Source organism: Atheta coriaria, unplaced genomic scaffold (genome assembly GCF_025399875.1).
Source record: "Atheta coriaria isolate IRGN ID8LTWV9N9 unplaced genomic scaffold, Caltech_Dcor_3.1 hic_scaffold_6_pilon, whole genome shotgun sequence".
Classification (NCBI taxonomy): domain Eukaryota; kingdom Metazoa; phylum Arthropoda; class Insecta; order Coleoptera; family Staphylinidae; genus Dalotia; species Dalotia coriaria.
In genome coordinates, this window is record NW_027045448.1 from 14,232,064 (window position 1) to 14,253,026 (window position 20,963).

Genomic DNA, 20,963 nt, shown 5'->3' on the forward strand with positions numbered 1-20,963 from the left:
TGTATCTTAGAAAGTATAAAGGAAGTATAGGTTTTGTATGAAATGTGTAACGAACTTCACGCCTTGATTCCCTCGGGCGATGAAAACCCATATAGCTCGGACAAGGCACGTGCCTAGCTGAGTGTGGGCGTGTATTTTTTGCAACTTTCAAATTGTAATGATATGGACGTAGGCGGTGTTTACAACTCACAGTTTAGGTCCTACACCTTTCCACACATACATACACACACAAACGCTTTTACAATCCTGCACAGATCATTAATTCCAGACCCAGTTTTTTTCTACATTACCTTCGTTTGTGCGCGCGAAAATATTTTTCGGATTAATTTTTTAAATTTATATTTTAGTTATGCAAAAATAGTAAAATTCCTCTTTTTTTGTGAAACGTTGCTTTTTTATATTATTAAAGTGCGATGAAGGCTTTACATCCTTCCCCGGCATCCTTTTTTCATACATCCGGCACATTTTGGAAGGAGGAGGGAAAGTAATTCATTTCTTATTTTTTTACGAGCGGCCTTTGTGATCGTAAAAAAAGTGCCATAAAAAATGTGTAATCATTTAAACAGATTTATTTTTTTGAAATTTTATGACATAAAGTAATATAAAGTAAAGTTGCGCCGATATAAATCATAATCATATAAATGCATTGTGTTGCAATATGCATCGCTCGAGTGATAGACGCGTATCACTTTAGTTTTGGTCGATGCTCCGTTGTGAGCGGCAACGTGACGGTAACATATTGGTACGAACATTGAGTGCAGTGTTGCAAGCAAGCGATCGAATTCTCGTCGGGTGATGGGGAGAAGGAATCTGGGATTGAATTACAGCCGACAGGCGCGCGCGAGGCGAACGTGAACACGTTAAAATGTTACGCTTGCCGCGTTTAGAACTGAAACGTTTTTATTATCACCGGGGAAAAGTTTAGTTTAAATCAGTGGAGATTTAGTTTTTTCAAAAAACTATTATCATTTCAGTTGTCGATACAACCATTGTTATTGTAAGTACAAATACTTTATTTCACATGTTCGGGACTTATACCGCAAGTCAAAGCATTGGTGTTTTTAGAATGTATGTATATTTAGTTGTCTATCTATCGTCGAACATAAAATATTAGTATAAATACCGATATTCCGATAGTAGGGATGTAAAATACCGTTTTTTTTTTAAATTCAAATACCGATATTTTTTAATATTTAAAAAAAATACCGGTTTTAAATTTAAAATTCACATTTCTAAAAACTTTGTTTTTTATATGCATTTTATTTGTGCAGATGTGATTCTTGATAGCCCTTTGAAACACTACCGAGTAGTTAAGCGCTATAAGAAAATTCATTTGTTTGCGTCTCGTCGATTGCTCTTTGCGATTCTTTCCGCGTTCCGCGTCAATGGTGATGTAACAAAGCGCTCGCTTGATGCTTTTTGCTCCGTGCGGTCGCCATCAAGGGGATTCGTTAATTGCGCCGAGTGACAGCGCAAGAGCTCGTAATCATCGAGAGCCGCCCGCGTACTTACGACCTAATAAATGCGATGCGGACAATTAGTCCATTCCGCTTCCACAGTCAGACAAAAAAAAATAACGATCTACGCGAAAGATTTAAGTTTGACCCAAACTCTTATTCCGTTCGTACACGCGTATGTCTCCTCAATAAGGTCACATTTTTTTCCGAAATAATGTTGCTATAACTAAGTACAGCAAAAGATTCAAACCGGATGTAATTCCAGCATCTGAAATGACGTCGTTCCGGGCCTCGGGCGGAAATGAGGTCTCGAAATTAAATTATCAATCCTCTCGTCTTGGTTTGTCAGCGTGCGACATCATATTAAATCAGTTCAATCAGAGTTTCCAACCTCCAACACGTTGTAACATCTGTTATCCTATGTTTAGTTGAATCATTGCACACACGTACACACAAACGTGGAACTAGTGCAACAGCCCGCCGTTAATGTTTATGCTCGTGTTAGGTTATGTTCAATTATGTGTGTAGTTGTGCGTTTGCATTCCTATTCCGATTCCAGTTGATGTTTATGTTTGCGCCCGTTCGTTCTGTAAGGAAATCGCATTTATGTAAAACCGTGTTACACCGAAGCCTTGAACCGGAAACGACTACACGAATAAATACCGCCTTCGGTGCGCCATGGACATAAATGTGTTTGTGTTTGCAGCCATATTGAAAACGTGCTCAAATTGCTACAGCGCATTGAAATCGGGGATTTTATTGGTGTTAACACGACATTAATGTTGATAGAATTATATGGAATATCTTTCCGTCTATTCAGCGCCGTGATTTTCTAAATTTGGGATTGATTTTTAGTTTTGTGTTTTTTGCAGGGGCGATATTCACACAGGAGCAAAAGGGCAGCATCGCCGAGCTGGCATTTCGATACGCGGTGCACAAGATCAACAAGGATAAAACGCTGTTACCGCACACGACACTCGTCTACGACATACAGTATGTTCCCAAGGATGACAGTTTTCACGCCAGCAAAAAAGGTAATATTTAGTTGAACGAAATGATGATGTTGGGGTATATTGCGAATAAAATTATATTTGGACATGTGGTATACATAATTCCTTGGCATTTTGACGAATATTTATCCAAGCAAAACGAACGTTAAAATACGCTGCCGATCGAGCTGCCGACCGGAAAAGTGATCAAACATTCAGCGTTCGGATTATATCATCGCACCAATCTGGTGCCGTTGTTATGTTCCGCGCGCGGATCAGCCGTTGGAGCTGATGGAAACGCTTTATATTTGTAAATATGCTACGGGATTTTTTTGAGATGATTGATGAGGCCATGTTTTATGTCTCAGCCTTCGTGGGTCAGTTCACTTTTAATTCACTTGATTTGCTTTAGTAAAATAGAGCTACCGACGGGGTACTGGTAATTTTAGTATTTTTAGTTGCCGTTAAGAAGTCGTGGTAGAGAATTTGCATTTTAGTTTGAATCATACTGACTTATAAATTGTGAGAGACGTAAAACAAGCTATTTTCTGTTATTTTTTTATTACAGATTTAACTTGATTTATATATTTTAATTTGTAATTTTATGTCACCGATTATTTGCTATTGCTTTTAACATGGTATTATTTTATATTTTACGCGAGATGTATCCTAGTATATAGGATATATGTATATTTTAAATAAATAATCTTTTGTTAAACTGTATGCTTCTTTATTTTTCTTTATTTTATTCTGTTTATAGGCATTTACATATATTTTCTTTGCTGCTATGTTTCCAGTCGTAACTGTATGTATACCTCTAAATAACATAGGGGCACGTGTTTACTCAAGGTTGTTTTTAAAAATTTAATAAAAACAACAATATATATAGAAGAAACAAATAGACTTAAGTAAGAGAGCTGAATGGCTCAGTGGTATATGCATGCATTTGGTATGCTAGGGGTCCTCGGATCTATACCCAGATTCTAAAGGCATTTTTCTTAAATATGAAAATAAATTCGAGAAATGTGGGTTGCCTGTGCAACGAAATTCGAATTCAAATAAGAATAAATAAGAATAAGAAGTTAGAGTTCAAAGCAAGGAAAGTAACATAGAAGATGGATGAATGAGAGAGAGGGGTTGTAGAGAAGACGAAAAAGAAGAGTAAGAGTTAGAGACATAAGAGAGAGCAGGGATAGAAAGAGTCACTCCGAGACAGGAGTGGCAGAAGTCTTAAATTTTTTGGCACGTGTCGTTATAAGACAGTCTACGGTCGATCTCCCAGAGCGCCTCCGGCGCTCTGGTCGATCGCCCACTGCTTCGATTCTTCCATTGCTCCCGGCCCAACCTACAGCTACGATGTCTCTGCGCTTCATCCCCGGATTTCTTAGGCATATCAACAATTTTTATGGTGGGGGATCATCCCCTGAGAGGGGGAACTCCTTATAAGGACAACCCAGATAAGGACTTGTAAAAATATTTCAAGTGTCGCCTCTACTAGAGTCGACTAACAACTGAGAAATACTTTCCAAGTCCTTACCTACCTGTTCCTGAAATGATAGAAGGGGTGCACAGAAAATAGAAGTCGCAATATCTTGTTTCCTCTCTTTATTAAGACATGTTTTACATATGTAAACTAGTACAATAAAAATTTAGACATTTAAATTTACATTTTAATATCAACCATACCAGTTTAGCCTCTCGTGCACATGCGGACATGTTGAGACACGTCTCACGACTTAGCCCAGCCTCCACATGTGACTAAGTCCTACAAGAATAACACAATAAAGATACCGACATATTTTCTGCCTTTTTCGCTACATGTGAAAGAAAACTAATATACAGGGTGTTTCAAAATGAAAATGCAACATCTAAAAAGAAAAATACTTAAAATCATGCAGCCTCGCGCATTTTCTGAGGGACTTAAAAGAAAATTAATATACAGGGTGTTACAAAATAGGAAAACTAACTAAAAAAAAACTCAAAATTTGCGAAAAGAAACTTATATGTAAAAAAGGTATTGCAGGACAGTAAAGAAAATTGTTATACAAGGTGATACAAAACCCAAACACACACATTTTAAAGGAAATTTCAAACACTAGAAGAGAAACACCGAAATAATCAAATTATTACTTGATATTAAGGGTAAGTGTTATACAGGGTGATATAAAATAAAATCATGAACATTGCAAACAAATTTTTAGAGAATTACGGAAACAACGACGATAAGTTTAAATTTTTACCTTTTTCCTGCTGCTGAGAATTATTAAAAAGTGTAATACAGGGTGATACAAAAATCAAAAAATAATTCTTTCAATTCTGCATCTTTATTTATTTATTCTTTATTATCCATGTGGACTAGAGTATAAAGAAATGGAATGCGCGTTTACTGAATAATCGGACCAAAACACGTGTATTGTCACTTGTCACTACTGATGCTTGTCTGGATCAACGCGATCGCGAACAGAACAACCAGATATTTGACTAACATTAATTCGATGATAACAAATTGCCAATTAATGTCCAATTAATAATTTAATAATTTAGTTATTGCTTTACCTGGCTATCTTGCATCGGAGATTTGCGACAAGTGCTGAAACAAAGAAAACAAGTTTAATAACAGTTCGTCTCGAGAAACTCAAACAAATCACTTTTAATTAATAAACTTTTGACAATGACTTTTTAAAAATTATCAAAAACAACCTTATTTATCAACAATTTAAGGGTACTTCCTAAAAATTCACGGAGGCTGAAATTAGTACAAATTGATTACCGCTGTAAATTGAAGGAAACATCATGAAAATCGAAGAAAGGATTCATCAGGAACAGAATGTTCCAACACAACTTTTCATAAATTATCAAATAATCGCTTCGCAAGAAAAAATTGCCAAGGGGGGGGGTGCTTGATACTTTTTTTCGACGATTTTCAAAAATTCATATCTCTTAAACTAAAAGAGATAGCTACTAACGAATTGTTGATTATGAAAGATTGGAAGATTCTCTATCAGACAAAAATATAAAATAATTATATTTCCTACAGTAAAAGGTCGAAAAACGCGACTAAAAGTGCTAAAAAGTGACATTTTGCAATTTTGCCCATTTTATTCAATCGCGAATATCTCGTAAACTAAAAGAGATAATTAGGATCTGATCGCAGCGTCTTAATCTACAGACCAATTTCTATCAGATAGGCTATTTAAAGTGGAAATCTGTGAGATGAAATTTAGATATCCACGGTAAATTTCAACGCGATTTAATTCAAGCAGCGAATAAAACAAATATTAAACCGGCAGAGGAAATTAGTTTTATCACGCGTTAGAAAACCACAAAAATAACTTAAAATTCCGGATTAATATTTTAATTAAATGCTCTTGACGCGGTCAACAAACACTCTAGACATAATTATTTAGTACCACAATATCTTATGTCTCAATTATAACTGAACGCCAACGATTGTTCCCCGAATATATAGCAATTTACTGGATTCAAATCCCGATACACGTGCCAGTAGAACGCGTACGAATCGACTGACGAACCGAGATATGAAACTAAATAAGTTGAATCTCTACCTGCGATTGAAATGAGAAAGAGGGAGAGGGCACAGGTACGACACGGCAATGCAGCAATGCAAAACACAATAAACAAAACAATACAAAAACCCATAGCTGAGCCCATCACATACAATTTATAATATTAACTGGTTGCAATACTTTAGTGTGTTAAAGGTTTAGAAGTATTTGACGATTAAATAATAAAAATTGAAATTTGTTTCAAATCAGTCAAGATACCCAACAAAAATGTTTCATGTCTTCATGAATACTTTGGTTTATAAGTTATGACAGGACAGTTGACAGTTGATTAATGCTAATTGAAACCGCTCCCGAACGGCCCTGTTTGCGAATCGGAATGCTGGCGGAGAAAAGAAGGGTTCTTGTTGTTTCAAACAGGGCAAAAAAGTTTTTCTCTAATTCGCTTCGACCTAAGACCCGCAGGGCCTGCAAGCGGCCGCAAGAGGGTCTTAAACTCGCAGTTAATCATGCTGAAGACGGCTTGCCAGCCGGGGGAAACTTTCTTTAGACTTTTGCCTCGCTCACAATTCACGACTCAATCCCGCGCACTTTTGACATAGGCCTAGTAGACCCGTAGACACAATCCAACCAATACTTTCCACAACCACCAGAATAACATTGCTTGTTAACTAGTTAACTTGCTAACTGGGTGACACGTGACATTTTCAAAACTTCCTGATTTGCTTTTGATCCATCATTTGTAACTGCCAGCCAATATAATGCAGTTGTTGCTAGTATTTACGGTCGTGCCATATTCGACGCAACTATAAATAATATTGCACCAGGAGATAGAAGCATGAGCCTGGCACATCGCATGATTAATTCGCAGGCTACGCTAGTTAAACCAAACATATTTTCAAAATGGCACCGTTAATAATGAATGCGAACGCGGACGTAAAACGCAAATCAATAAATTTATAAATTATGCGCGCGGGTTTCGTTTTAAGTGCCTGACAGTTATACAAAATTGGATTTCGCAAACATTTCACAAAAAAATATTTAATTTAATTAACCGCGTGGCAAAGTTTGTGTTTGATCTCACCTGACTTACCTGAGTTGGACGTAATCAAATTTTCCTCCGCCAACCAACAAAAAATTAATTTAATACGCATTTTGCGCTTCACATCGCACAAGCAAATTTCGGCTAATTAAACTCGATTGCCAGAAAAGTACACTCGCATCCACAAGCCTCTTATTACATTCCCTCGCACGCAGAAAATCGTAAAAAGTCAATTTCCGTAATTTAATTCCAAACATTTAACCACTTTTTCAATCTCTTCGGCGTTTTTTCGCTTTACTTTGCGCGGAAATTACTTTGGGATGAGAGGAAAAAAAAGTAAACGTAAACGAACATAAAAATGTGCTTGTTTTTCTGTTTGGTACATGAACATACAAACGATGCTGTTGGATCGTTGTGGCACGCAAGACAGGCGAATCTTAGCCTCCCAAAGGCTTTGTCAACTGCGCCCCGTCAGTCTCAATCTTCCTACTTCCTACTATCTTGTTTTATAAAAATCCAGGCGAAAAACACGTATCAAACTGGTCGTAGAAGAATTACATGAGACACACCGAGCATTTCGTGTTGGGAATGTGGAAAAAAGTTTCAAAAAAGTAAAGAGCAAAAAAAGTTGAGGGAAAAAAGTAAGTTGTAAGACATCGCATGAATGCTAAACATTGTTAACTTTTGATTTGGTGATTTATAGTTGTAAATTGTGCGTAAAATTATTTTATTAAGAAAATTTTCCGAAATTTTATGTTAAAATTACGTTTTGATGATTTATTTGAGTTAATTAATTTATTTTTATCAACTCAACACTTCCCGTGTAAAGACAAATTAATTGGCCACCTATTTATCACATTAATACCATGTTGGCAATGAATTTTCCACATCTACAACATTTTTTATCTTCAATATTTTTTCATCGTTAAGCGCTTCCCACAAGTCACGTCAGAGCTTTGCTTCCCTACATCGCGGCGTGAAAAATGTTTATCACGTACTCGCCTCCTTTTTCTACTTCCCCACTTCTTTCACCTCCCACCCCCGCGCGCCCAAGGAGCAGTTCTTTCTGGTTGCCGGTGTTGACGATGTTATAAAATACTTTTTCACTACTTTTCGATCCACCACCACGACTGTACGCAGGACATTTTGGGTTGGATTTTGAGTGTTGGCCCGTAAAACGTGCACAATGGCCGAAAAAAGGTTGCGAGGGTGGTTTTACGAGTCATCAAATTAGAGCCAACGGGAATCTGTTATGATAAAGATTTACACTCGTCGCTTTACTAGCGCTGGGGTACATAAAGAGGTGATAACCCGCTTTGGGAGACAAACCCGCTCGAATAACTTCAAATCATACTAACGGGGATGATTTAATACAAAGCATTATATATTATCCCAACCACTTGTGATTATTGTTGGTATTTATGAAGGAAAAACTCTTAAAATCTGATATCCAGCATAGTTAAATTGAGTAAACTCGATAAAGTCTAAATTCAATCAGATCGCTACCCACAAAGGTGTGCAGACATCACCAATATGCCGGCGGTGCGAATCGGGAAAGCTTCGGGTAAACCCAAAGGGGGCGCCCGGGCGAATCCCCTTAATCGCGTTAATGGCATCAAAGAATCCGTTTCGCGCGCGCGAGACGCGCGAACGAAAGTAAACTTTGGAAGTGCGAGAGTTTAATTGCTGCACTCGAGGATCCCCCTTTTCACCTGAATTCGACTTGAACAGTCAAGTCTATTGCCTCAGTATTTGAAGGTTAGTTTCAGTAATTAATCGCAAAATCAAGATGGCGATGTGCGCGGCACATTTATCACGCTCACAATAACCGAAACGTATAAATGAAACAAAGCGATTTAAAAGTCGCCGACGAAGTTTTAAATTGAAAGCCACGAAACAAAGACGGAAGTTTCAGAAAGAAAAATCCAAGGTAACTCAAGCGTTACTGAATCGTGTGCAAGGTGCACTTGCTGCGCATGCAAAGACGTGCACGCCAAGAGTCTCCGAGTTGCGAAACTTTTCCATGCGCTGAGTTTTGCTATTTTTGCTCTTTTATTAAATTCTTCGCAACACATTGAAGCGAAACGTAATCCTCGGCAACTTTTGCGATAAACATCGCGCGCCACAAACAAAACTATAACCGGAAGTACAACTAGAAAATAACTTTTAAATGCTGCGACTAGTTTTTGACAGTGTCTGCGAGTGAGGTCTATACGTATTAATCAAGTTTCTGTGTGATTTTCGCGTTTGCTCCGGAAATGTTCCATCCACGCAAAATACAAGCGCGCATAGTGCTGCTGGTTTCCTGCTGGTTGAACAAGTCTCCGAGTATAGATAGTAGTAGAATCGGTGATGCTCGCGGTGAAGCCCGGCTTTCAGACCTTTTTGGACGCGCTCCAGAATGCACTTAACGAAGTTATTTAGTTAGAGGTGGCATAAAGTAGCCGGGGACTACACGCTATTACAGATTAGTGTTGTCGGCGCGCCGGGAGTAACCGAATTTTGATAAAACCCAACTCCGACTCCAAACACTCAAACTAGTCTCTGGTCCTTGGACTAGTGGAAGTGTATTACTAACCGTAGAATGTCCCTTTACATTTTTTACTCGGCGAGGTAAAGAATACAGGGAATTGGCAAGCAGGCAAATGTACATCTCTCATATTTATCAGTACTTTGGGTTGCTGACTTACCAAGTTTTCGACGCTCCAGATAACCTCCAAACTCCGCCATTTACTAAATAGGAATGTGCGGCAGGCGCGCGATGTAATAAAACATGTCGAGCGTGGTGCTGGTGCTGCTCGTGGTGCGCAGTTGGCATTAATATTGTTTTGCAGGATCACCGCCGAACTTGGACCATTTCCAATTCACTTCCAATTCAGTCACATCTCCAGGAAAGCCACGGCGAAACTGGAAATAACATAGTTTTTGTTAAAATTACCTCCAAACCTGTCATTTCCATGCATAATCTCAAAATATCTTATGTTTTTGTTTTGCAGCTTGTAATCAAGTACGATTTGGGGTGCAAGCGGTGTTTGGTCCTTCAGACCCTATGCTGGGCTCACATATTCACTCGATATGCGACGCCCTCGATATTCCGCACCTGGAGGCGCGCCTGGATCTCGACACCGATGTTCGCGAGTTCTCCATCAATCTACATCCGGCGCAGCATCTTCTCAATGCTGCTTTTCAGGACGTCATGTCCTTTTTAAACTGGACACGGGTTGCTATTATTTACGAAGAAGATTATGGTGAGTTTGAAATTCTATCCCGTGACTAAAATACTTTAGTCACGGCTATGGCTGATCGTGATTAAAGTGTCACTTTTCGCGTCTCAAAACCGTGGATAAAGTAGAAAAATTATATTTTTAATATTTTTGACTTTATTATTGCAGGGTTAATAAAACTACGAGAGTTGGTGCGCTCGCCACACAACAAGGACCTAGAGATTCATATTCGCCAAGCCGATCCGGACACATATCGCGCCGTCCTCAAAGAGATCAAAAGCAAGGAGATTCACAACATTGTCATCGACACGAAGCCCACGAACATGCATCACTTCCTCAAAGGCGTAAGACGTGTGCATGGCTTTTTGAAAAATCGAACTCCACACAGCAGGATGACGCTTTATCATGTTTTATGTTTTTTTCTATAGCGATTTATCATTTTTTTCGCAGATATTACAATTGCAAATGAACGATTATAAATATCACTATCTCTTCACGACGTTCGACATCGAGACGTTCGATCTGGAGGACTTCAAATACAACTTCGTCAATATGACGGCGTTCCGCGTCGTGGACGTCGACGACCTGGGCGTACAAGAGGTGCTTCGAGATATGGCGCGTTTTCAACCGCCGGCGCCGAGCGTCTCTTTCAATTCGTCCTTTATTCAGGTCGGTGTATTGATATGGCTGCATTCCTCGTTTATTATATTCGCATAACGCATAACACACCCGTGAATACTTAACATACCGCAAAACCACAAGTAATTGTTTTTGTAAAGTTCAATTGCTTGCGGTTTCAGTCTCCGGACCTTTTAATTTTCTAAAAATTTATTTCAACGTAATTGAAGACCTTAGACTTCGTTGATTATGTTAATTTTAATGATACGTGTCTTTGGCACGCAGTCAAGTCTGTACTTTGCAGCTAATTTGTCAAAATAGCCCTCCAATTGTTTTCAATTTTCGAAATAATCGCGCAGTTCCGTTAAAACCGGACATTTTCCACGCCGCCGACCACAAAACGATAATTCGAAAATCAATCGTGGACAACGCGCGTGAAATACGAGATTTAAATCGCCGTGAGGCGGTAATCCGATCGCGGGCATAACGTCGATCCGTTTAACAGTCATTTCCGGCGGCTGCGGTCGAAAACATTGCGCGAAACCTCATCCACACGCCCCGAAACTTAAAACTCAAAAGTCAAATAATCCCTGCACTCACCCCGGCATCAGAATAACACTAGTCTAGGCACATTGATTTGTGTTTCCCTCGATTCCTCTACATCTACACGCACACCACACGTTTGGTTAGCCATCGATAATAATAATATGCGTGACCAAACGTACGCGCGCTGTGGGGATGCTCAATGATGCAGAGAGGTCTGAACTTACGTTCCTGGGGACTGCAGGTATAACACAGTGCACAAACCACCCTCGTGTGCCTGCTGATTTATTATCGCTATTCGGGCGTGTGCTCGCGGTCGAGGCAGTGTGCAGATGTCTGGAAAACACACGCCACGCGCCAAACCAGGCCCTGAAAACCCCTCACTCGGGTAATACGGTCAGTTGACCACGTTACCCGCACGTTTGTACAATTGGCAATCGCGGTAACGCCAAAAATCGCGCGCCAAATGTTTGTTTTGACTTTTTATCGTGCGAAAATTTTATCATCACGAACACAAACTGTTTATACAATATAGTTTTATTTATTTTGTGATTTTGGATTATTTCCATGCAAATATTGAATGAATAACGAAAAAAATTAAATTTTGAACGAAAATTTCTTTTTTCAACTTTAGGCGGAAGCAGCATTGATGTACGACTCAGTGTTCGTGTTCTCAATCGGCCTGCAGACTCTGGAGCAGTCGCACACCCTCAAGCTGTCGAACGTGTCCTGCGACAGAGAACAGCCCTGGGACGGCGGACTGAGCCTCATTAATTACATCAATGCGGTGAGTAGCAGAAGACTCACTTCCACCACCATGACTTCTTCCGTCCTTCTCGCCGTCGCATTTTAATTCGCCCTCAATATTCTAATTATTCAAATTTTAAATTTTCTTTTCCGATGACTTACTCGTATATAAGCCGGGCTTTGGCGGCGTAGATGATGAAAAGTTTTTATAAAGTTATCAAGTTATGTTTTTAACTTTCCACGGTCGTCGTTTGTCTGCATGATTAGATATTTCCACAGGGTTGGATTAAAAATATATCGAGTTGACAGAAACCACGTCACGCACTCGCCTAAATCCCACAGTTTATCTTATCCACCATTCATATACATATAATTCCGCCTTTTCCTCACTTTTGCGCCCAACCGCAACACCCATGCGGAGAGAACTTGAACGTTGCATAATACATGAAGGTTGTACGCACATAAATACAATAATACAGAATCTACGCGTCGCGAATAGTGAGATTTGAGTTTTCGCATTCCGCGCACGAAAATCTCGCACGCCGTCGGCGGAATATTCGATTTACGTGCATCATATTTAATTTAATTCAATCTCCATATGAACACACTGTATGTCAAAGTCGTAATGTCCACTAATGACTTGTATTTATCGAGTGTCTTGAGATTCGCTTGACGTGCGGCTTGAGTTTGAGTTGATTTGATTCAACTCCAGTTTGTAATTGCTATTATGTTAATGCGGTTAACTCAGCACGTCAACATCTCCATCGGGCATCTTCCCAACATTCCCTCGTCAACGTCTTCCCATTACGATTTGCACGCGAGTATGTTGGGGACAATGTGTTGTTGTAAGTGGGGGATGTCGTAAAGGGTGCATGAGTGGGGGTGCGTAAACAATCCCGGGCGTAGACAGCCTAATTATGTTTGTTCAACAACTTCAATTCAGGAATTTCGACATTTTCAACGTAAAAATTGAATTTTTAGTGAAAAAAAAATTTGTAACACCCTGTACATCCAACTATAGTAGTACAAAGCTAGAAAACTTACTCAGCCCATGAATTTCAACATTTTAAAAGTGAAAATTGAATTTTTACTTGAAAAATATTCTGAAACACCCTGTACATCCTACTATAGTAGTACATTAACTAGCTATGATCTGATTTCATCAAACAAAACTAGAAAACTTACTCAGTCCACGAATTTCGATATTTAACCTAAAAATTGAATTTTTACTTAAAAATACTTTCTGTAACACCTTGTACATCCTTCTATAGTAGTACATTAACTAGCCATAATCTGATTTCATCAATCAAAACTAGAAGACTTACTCAGTCCATGAATTTCTTCATTTCAAACTTAAAAATTGAATTTTTACTTAAAAAATATTCTTTAACACCCTGTACATCCTCCTATAGTAGTACATTAACTAGCCATAATCTGATTTCATCAATCAAAACTAGAAAACTTACTGGAAACCTCTTCAAACGCACAAACTTTGCACAACTTTTTATTATGACAGTTCGCAGTTGTTCATTGTGTTGTGTTTTGTTAACTTATTGTTGTTCGCAAACTTTTATAATGCGCGCGTATAGTGGTTTCAATTTTCTTGCGCTTTGTCATATAGTTAAATCTCTAACCCCTCGACTATGTTCTGTTGTCGAAACTTGAATGTTGAATGTTTAATGCTTTAATATGAAATCATAAACTCTCTCAACGAAGCAGCATGAATGTAAGCAAGGAGATTTTACTTCCGAAACTTACTCCAGAAGTGAATTCCGAGCCGAGTGGTTTTTATTACGTTCGCGAAGAGGATTACTATCTTTGCGCCCGGATGGGGAAATTTTTAGCGCGTTTGTTGTCACAATAAAAACTTCCCCGGCGTCTTGGCCAATTTTTGCAAATACAATATACCCAAAAAACTAGTTTAAATTTAATACAAACTTACAAAGATAGGGTTATGTTGAGTTTCACGCTTCAACAAAGTGATTTTTTGTGAATTTTTGTTATATTTTAAGATATTGCGCGTAATGTAGTATGTGTTTGTGTCAAATTTTTCACTTGTTTGTTATTTTTTATGAAGGGGTGGTTTTGAACGTCGGCCAAAAGCGTTTTACAACACTTTGTTCTTCTTACAGCGGCGAACAAAAGCTCTTTTCTCTTTAAAATCCAGCGCGCGCGCAAATTTCTTCCTGCGAATTCTTTTATTTCATTTTCTTGCTTTCACATAAAACTTGCTTTCATCCTTAATTTGCCGCCACGACGCTTTTTAAATGATTATAAATTAAATCCAAGTACAAAATACATGAATCATGATATTAAGCTGTGTTTTTTCCATTCTTTTGAAAACAATGTTTGAAAGACGCGGTTGTCGAAAATAAATTTCATTGTGCTTATATGAGAATAATTATGGTTGAAGCTTCCCGCGCACAGGAACTAAGTGTTTGCCGGGATTCGTGATGAAGGTCCCGAGAGGTGGTCCCGGGACAAGGGTCCCACCATCCCGTCCCGGCCAGCTATTATCTGCGGTTTAAATGCTTAATGAATACATTAATCGGCGTAAAAATGCGCTGCTAGCTTGCTGGTAAATAATTTATACGCGTTTGTAACCCGCTTGTTCCCGAATTTATGCATTCCTCGCCTTCGTCCACACTAACAACTCCCGTTGAAGCACGTAAGGTTGTTTCGCCAAATTAAAATCATACCATGCACATAAATTACTAGCATATACAAGTGGATATACACTGTGTTTAAAGAAACAATTAAAGTTGCATACATTCACGTCGATGAGACTATTCCTGAGCGCTTGCTTCGGGCAATTTAACCCCCATTCACATCATTCACACTATAACTGACAAAACGCGTTTAAATGGAGTGTCGCGCTCGATGAGCGCACACAAGGGATGATAATGCACCCCGACGACAATGAGCGCGAAATTTAATAACCGCCACCCAACGCGCCTACACGCATCCGACGCCATATTGATTCGTTAGCAGCTCGTTAAAAAGTCCACCCCCGCAGCCGGCTTCAAAGCGTACGCACGTGTCAAACATGCGTGTGTATGTGTCAAAGTATGTCGAAGTCAATTACGGACGTGTAATAACTCACACGAGTGACTGACTGACATTTCAACTTTTTTTTCTGTTGAGTAATGCAATTTTATTATTAATGTCGCTTTCTCTTTCGCACTTTCAATGCGAAGAAGAAAAAAAATAGTCAACGAAAGTGGACGCCATTTGTCGAACGACGCGACATATCTTTCAATAGATGGCGCTCGTTTAGTAAATTGCGCGTCATCAAGCCGGAAAAAGATCACAGTTTGTCACGTTTCTTATTCATTGGGTCCCCCCGAAACTTTTTCCGCACGAGTCTATTATCGAAATTTTTCGGAAATTGAACGCGTAACACCTTAAATGTAATTTAATACTTGTGTTGATTTATACTTTACCCAGGTGGAATTCAAAGGGCTCAGCGGGCCGATCGAGTTCAAGGAGGGACGGCGTATCCAGTTCAAATTGGACCTGCTCAAACTCAAACAGCACGCGCTAGTGAAAGTCGGCGAATGGAATCCGGCCGCCGGCGTGAACATTACAGATCGCGCCGCGTTCTTTGACCCGGGGACGATGAACGTCACCCTGGTGGTCATCACTATTCTCGTAAGCAAACAAAACTTCCCTAAACGTGAAGTTTGAAATTTATTTTTTGTTATTTTTCATTTAAACCTCTTATTTGCATGATATTTAACTTGAAATAAAGGAAACACCCTATGTAATGATGCACTGGGGTAAAAACTACACGGGTAACGGCCGCTTTTACGGCTTCTGCGTCGACATCCTCGAGAGCATCTCCAGGGAGGTGGGCTTTGACTATCTGTTGGACTTAGTACCCGACCGGAAGTACGGCGCTCAGGATCCGGATACCGGCGAGTGGAACGGAATGGTTGCTCAGTTGATGACGCATGTAATCATTACAACCCCCACTCCCCCACCCGAAAAATTAATTATTTTAGTTATTATTATTACATGTCAACTCGTAGGATTAATTAATTAGTTTGTGCACTACTTTGATTAGTGGTACTTGAAATCGACTTGTAATCGCTTGTAATCGCACTCCCCACGCCTGCTAGGAGCAACCGTACGTGATGATGAGAGGTCAGCCGAATCTGGCGGGCAATGCGCGCTACGAGGGGTTCTGCATCGACCTGCTGGAGGAGATCGCCGGAATGGTCGGCTTTGAGTACCGCATCGAGCTTGTACCAGACGGCAAGTACGGCGCAATTGATTTGGAGACCGGCGAGTGGAACGGTATCGTTAGACAACTCATGGATAAGGTAACAACAATAAATTCGAAGCAGAGAATCGGTGGTTTATCAAATTTAAGTTTATCACACGCGCGGGCAAAGTGCAGAAATAATAAAAATATTATATTAAGAACCAAGTGCGATAAATGGGACTTTAGTCACGGTCGTGACTAAAGTGTAACTTTTCGTGTTTCGAAATTGTGGAAAAAGTAGAAGTAGAAAAATGATATTAAAGTCAATGCAAGTCATATTTTTAGACCCACGTCATAATTTCACCATAAATATGACAGAAACTAATCAATTTCCACTAAAATGCATGAAATTCTAATTTTTTGCATCAAGAAGATGAGAAATATCATATTTCTCTTGAGAAATATCATATTTTTCTGCTTAATCTCCACTTTACCTAATTCCACATTGTCGCCATGTTGAAATTACCGCGCACTTGCCAGTCAGCGTTCGAGCATTCTGATTACACACGCTTGTTGTTAATCTCTCCGTGCTCGGCGTTGAGCGTCGCGCGCCGATTCCCTGCGGGACTCATTAACGGCTCGCACCTTTCAACAATCCACGCTCACCAACAAACAACCCCGAGATATTTGCAACATTCGCAACGCGCGCATTTAATTCAGGTGCATTCGTAAAGGTGGCATGAAAGAAAGAATATAATTACTTACTAGAGCCTACACGACCATTTCACAGGAAGCTAGGATTATTTAATGAGAAATCCCCGATTGTACGCACGTGTAAATTATGATGGCAATCGTGATTTAATTACGAATCGATTTAATTAAAATTAATTTCGCGCCATAATCGTTATAATCCTAAATTATGGATTTTAATATCCATCTGGTTAGCCACGAAAAGTTTTCCATTGAGGTTATGGACGCGCATTTAACCTGACGTGATAAAACTAGTCGTTTCACTTTACATACACCCCGCTCGAATTGAATGCTAGTCGGAATTGAATTATTACGTCATATTCTGGGCATTACTCGGGCATTTGAAAAAAGCACTAAAAACTAGACGTAACCTTCAAGTTTAGGAGAATTTATGACTATGCAACCACATAACCTCAAAGAGTGTAAAAAGTGCGCCAAGCCCGCATAAATCAAATTTATTTGAATGTCGAGCGCGCGTTATTAAAAGAAGAACCTCTCGTACTTTTTGGCAATAATATCGCATGCATTTATCCTGGCTAGCATAAAATATTCAGACATGACTCCTCTCTAGTGAGGTTAGTGAGGTTAGAAGTACTGCAGGTAGCCTAAAAACTATACTCTCTGTAAGTAGGCTAATGTGTTGGTTTTCTATGTCATCGGTGCACGATTAATCTTTCACCGTGTTTGTACTTTTTGTGTACTCGCAGAAAGCCGACCTGGCCGTCGGATCGATGACGATAAATTACGCGCGCGAGAGCGTAATCGACTTCACGAAACCCTTCATGAACCTGGGCATCAGCATCCTTTTTAAGGTAGGTCAATTAAATCCATAGAAAATATTGGAAATTGGATACTCTACGAGGTAGTGATTTCGCCAACAACTACTTATTTGATTAAAAAATAATCTGATTCTGTGTACATTCTCCATGTAATCAGCTTGGAAGCGCGTGAAGGTGATAAAAGCGAATTTATGCGTGCTTAATTCAATTTAGGTGCCGACCGATAAAGAATCGGCCGTCTTTGCCTTTCTGAATCCGCTCGGCGTCGACATCTGGATCTTCGCGAGCGGCGCGTTTTTCATGGCGTCTTTCACGCTCTTCGCGCTTGCCCGTTTCACACCCTACGAGTGGGTAAACCCTCGACCGTGGGAGCGTTCCCGGGCACTCGTCAATCAATTCACAGTGGCGAACAGTTTCTGGTTCGTCACCGGAACTCTACTGCGGCAGTGTTCCGGTGTTAATCCACAGGTTCAACTATATTTTATGCATCTTCAATGTTTGTGTACTCATAATTTTGTCTTTTACACTAGCAAACACGAAAAAATTCCATTACTAATCGGGACTTGTTATCAGAAGCCGAATAACCGTATCGAAGCTTCAATGCCCTGCATGATGTTTTGCAGGTCCCGACATCGCCGCAAACCAAGCTGTTCTCATTCATGAACCCGCTAGCGATGGACATTTGGATGTACGTGTTCTCGGCGTACGTGCTCGTGTCGATAACAATGTTCATCGTCGCCCGTTTCTCGCCGTACGAATGGCAGAACCCGCATCCGTGCGAGATCGAGAACGAAACGATCGAGAATCAGTTCTCGATGCCGAATTCGTTCTGGTTCACAATCGGCACACTCATGCAGCAGGGTTCCGATCTTAATCCAAAGGTAGTTCAAATTCAAACAAGAACTAAGCACTCATTCTCATCATTACAACCCACACACACACATAAAAATACGCCTCTAGTAAAATACCCACTACTTTAATATTTTATATGACTAACCTTTGAACTTGTTGTTTCTTGCATGGAGAATTCTTGTGCACCCGTTGAGTTGCGAGTTGGTTTTCTGTCTCTGTGTTTTCCGTGTCTTCCATGGTGTGTTTATTGCGAGTACATGAGATACACAACACGATAATCACATATACGGAGACACCAACCTCGATGGGTGCTTACTTCATGTTTCGCGAACCGCAACGCGTTATTAAAGTAATGGGATTTTTCACGCACTGGTAACACGCACACGACAATGACCACGCACGTACTGAACTAGCAAGTTGCAGTTTTGCACGTTCACGTTGACCATGATTTCTTATCTCTTCCGCTCGCGCGCTCGAGTGGCGTGATCGGGAGGTAAACAACCACACAAAAAAGCGGTTTTGTTTACCTCTCTCGCGCGTGAATTTAAATAATACAAAATGTATACACAGGCGACATCTACACGCATAGTCGGCGGGATTTGGTGGTTCTTCACCTTGATTATTATCTCGTCATACACAGCGAATCTAGCCGCATTTCTCACTGTGGAACGAATGATTACGCCGATTGAGAACGCAGAGGACTTGGCCGGGCAGACCGAGATCCCCTACGGTACTCTTGAAAGCGGTTCAACAATGACTTTCTTCCGGGTACGATTTACCTAACAAAATTATTTTATAAAAAAATTATTTAAATTTTAAAATTAAAGGATTCCATGATAGAAACCTACAAAAAAATGTGGCGATTCATGGAAAACCGGAAACCCTCAGTTTTTGTTCCCACATATGAGGAAGGCATCGCTAAGGTCCTGGATGGTAACTACGCTTTCCTGATGGAGTCAACCATGTTAGACTACATCGTCCAGCGTGATTGCAACCTCACGCAAATCGGTGGTTTACTAGATACGAAAGGATACGGTATCGCTACGCCAATGGGCAGTCCATGGCGCGATAAAATCTCGCTCGCTATCCTCGAACTGCAGGAAAAGGGCGAGATTCAAATGCTCTACGATAAATGGTGGAAGAATTCGGGGGATACGTGCACGCGAAATGAGAAAGGCAAAGAGTCCAAGGCGAATTCCCTGGGTGTAGACAACATTGGAGGCATCTTTGTTGTTTTATTGTGTGGACTGGCTTTCGCTGTCATCGTGGCCATCTTTGAATTTTGCTATAATAGTAAAAAGATTGCACTTACCGAAAAGGTAATCAAAACAAATAATTTTTAATAAATTTATAAAATTATTTTGATTTGAAGAGATCTTCTACAACACCACATCAATCTCTGTGCGCTGAAATGGGCGGCGAGTTGTGTTTTGCACTGCGATGTCGAGGATCACGTCAACGACCTGCTTTGAGGAGACAGTGTTCAAAATGTCTGCCGAGCGCAACATACGTAGGTGGCGCCACTCTTGAGATTCCACCACATCCACCACTGCCACCAGCGCGCATGCCACCTACGAATGGATTGGCAGCACATCCATGTCCCGATGAACAATTGGTAAGCAATATAAATTTAAATAATCAAATTACATTAAAATAAAAATATTTTATTAAGACTGGAACGCTGCCATTACCAATCGAATTCCATCATCACATCCATGAAGAACACCGTGGATCATACGACAATTATGACAGTTTGTCATAAATTTACATTACCTTACAAAGTAAGGGAGGATATCTTATAGGGCAGAATAAAAATTATTCGTATATGCTATATTAAAGTAAAAATAAATAGAAATTATTTTGATTGTTTCTAAATAAAAAAGAACAGTTGTTGTTATTAAACAATTAAATTAGGTGATTTGTAATCGTCGATTCATCCGTCCTTTTCCACGATTGCAAGTCATCTAAAAATTATCATCATCATGGCAACTGTTCGAGTGTTTCGAAACAATCAAACACACTTTAAATTAAGCGGTAATATAGCACCTTTGATAGGAAAAAACATAGCGTAATGATAAAAATGTACATTGTTGTCACATGTAATCAGACAAAAAGGTAATTGTGATAAATGTTTTAAAATTACACGGATTAAGTCATAAATTATTCGTATGTTACGTGGTTATAACACAGAAGTAACTGAATAAAACGAGTACTAAATGTTGCGAGACGAC

The 20,963-nt window shown here is 39.7% G+C and overlaps 1 protein-coding gene and 1 long non-coding RNA gene across 9 annotated transcripts in view; one reads left to right on the forward strand and one right to left on the reverse strand.

Moving 5' to 3' along the window:
* The window catches only part of LOC135794067 (glutamate receptor ionotropic, kainate 2-like), an 81,802-nt gene extending 60,848 nt beyond the window's left edge, over positions 1-20,954 (forward strand). For all 8 annotated transcript variants that reach the window (XM_065305204.1, XM_065305205.1, XM_065305202.1 and 5 more), the window contains 14 exons: positions 2,330-2,491; positions 10,009-10,260; positions 10,405-10,580; positions 10,687-10,905; positions 12,032-12,184; positions 15,592-15,795; positions 15,896-16,099; positions 16,266-16,469; positions 17,809-17,913; positions 18,504-18,761; positions 19,303-19,500; positions 19,560-20,051; positions 20,105-20,347; positions 20,405-20,954. In XM_065305204.1, the coding sequence (XP_065161276.1) occupies positions 2,330-2,491; positions 10,009-10,260; positions 10,405-10,580; positions 10,687-10,905; positions 12,032-12,184; positions 15,592-15,795; positions 15,896-16,099; positions 16,266-16,469; positions 17,809-17,913; positions 18,504-18,761; positions 19,303-19,500; positions 19,560-20,051; positions 20,105-20,347; positions 20,405-20,494 (2,960 nt within the window). In that variant the 3' untranslated portion in view covers positions 20,495-20,954. The remainder of the gene's footprint in view (positions 1-2,329; positions 2,492-10,008; positions 10,261-10,404; positions 10,581-10,686; positions 10,906-12,031; positions 12,185-15,591; positions 15,796-15,895; positions 16,100-16,265; positions 16,470-17,808; positions 17,914-18,503; positions 18,762-19,302; positions 19,501-19,559; positions 20,052-20,104; positions 20,348-20,404) is intronic.
* Positions 4,752-19,275, reverse strand: LOC135794075 (uncharacterized). The gene is made up of 3 exons (XR_010548791.1): positions 18,878-19,275; positions 9,703-9,919; positions 4,752-5,036 (listed from the first exon to the last, which is right to left on the reverse strand). It is a non-coding gene; the product is annotated as an uncharacterized lncRNA (long non-coding RNA).
* Positions 20,955-20,963: the final 9 nt, after the last annotated feature.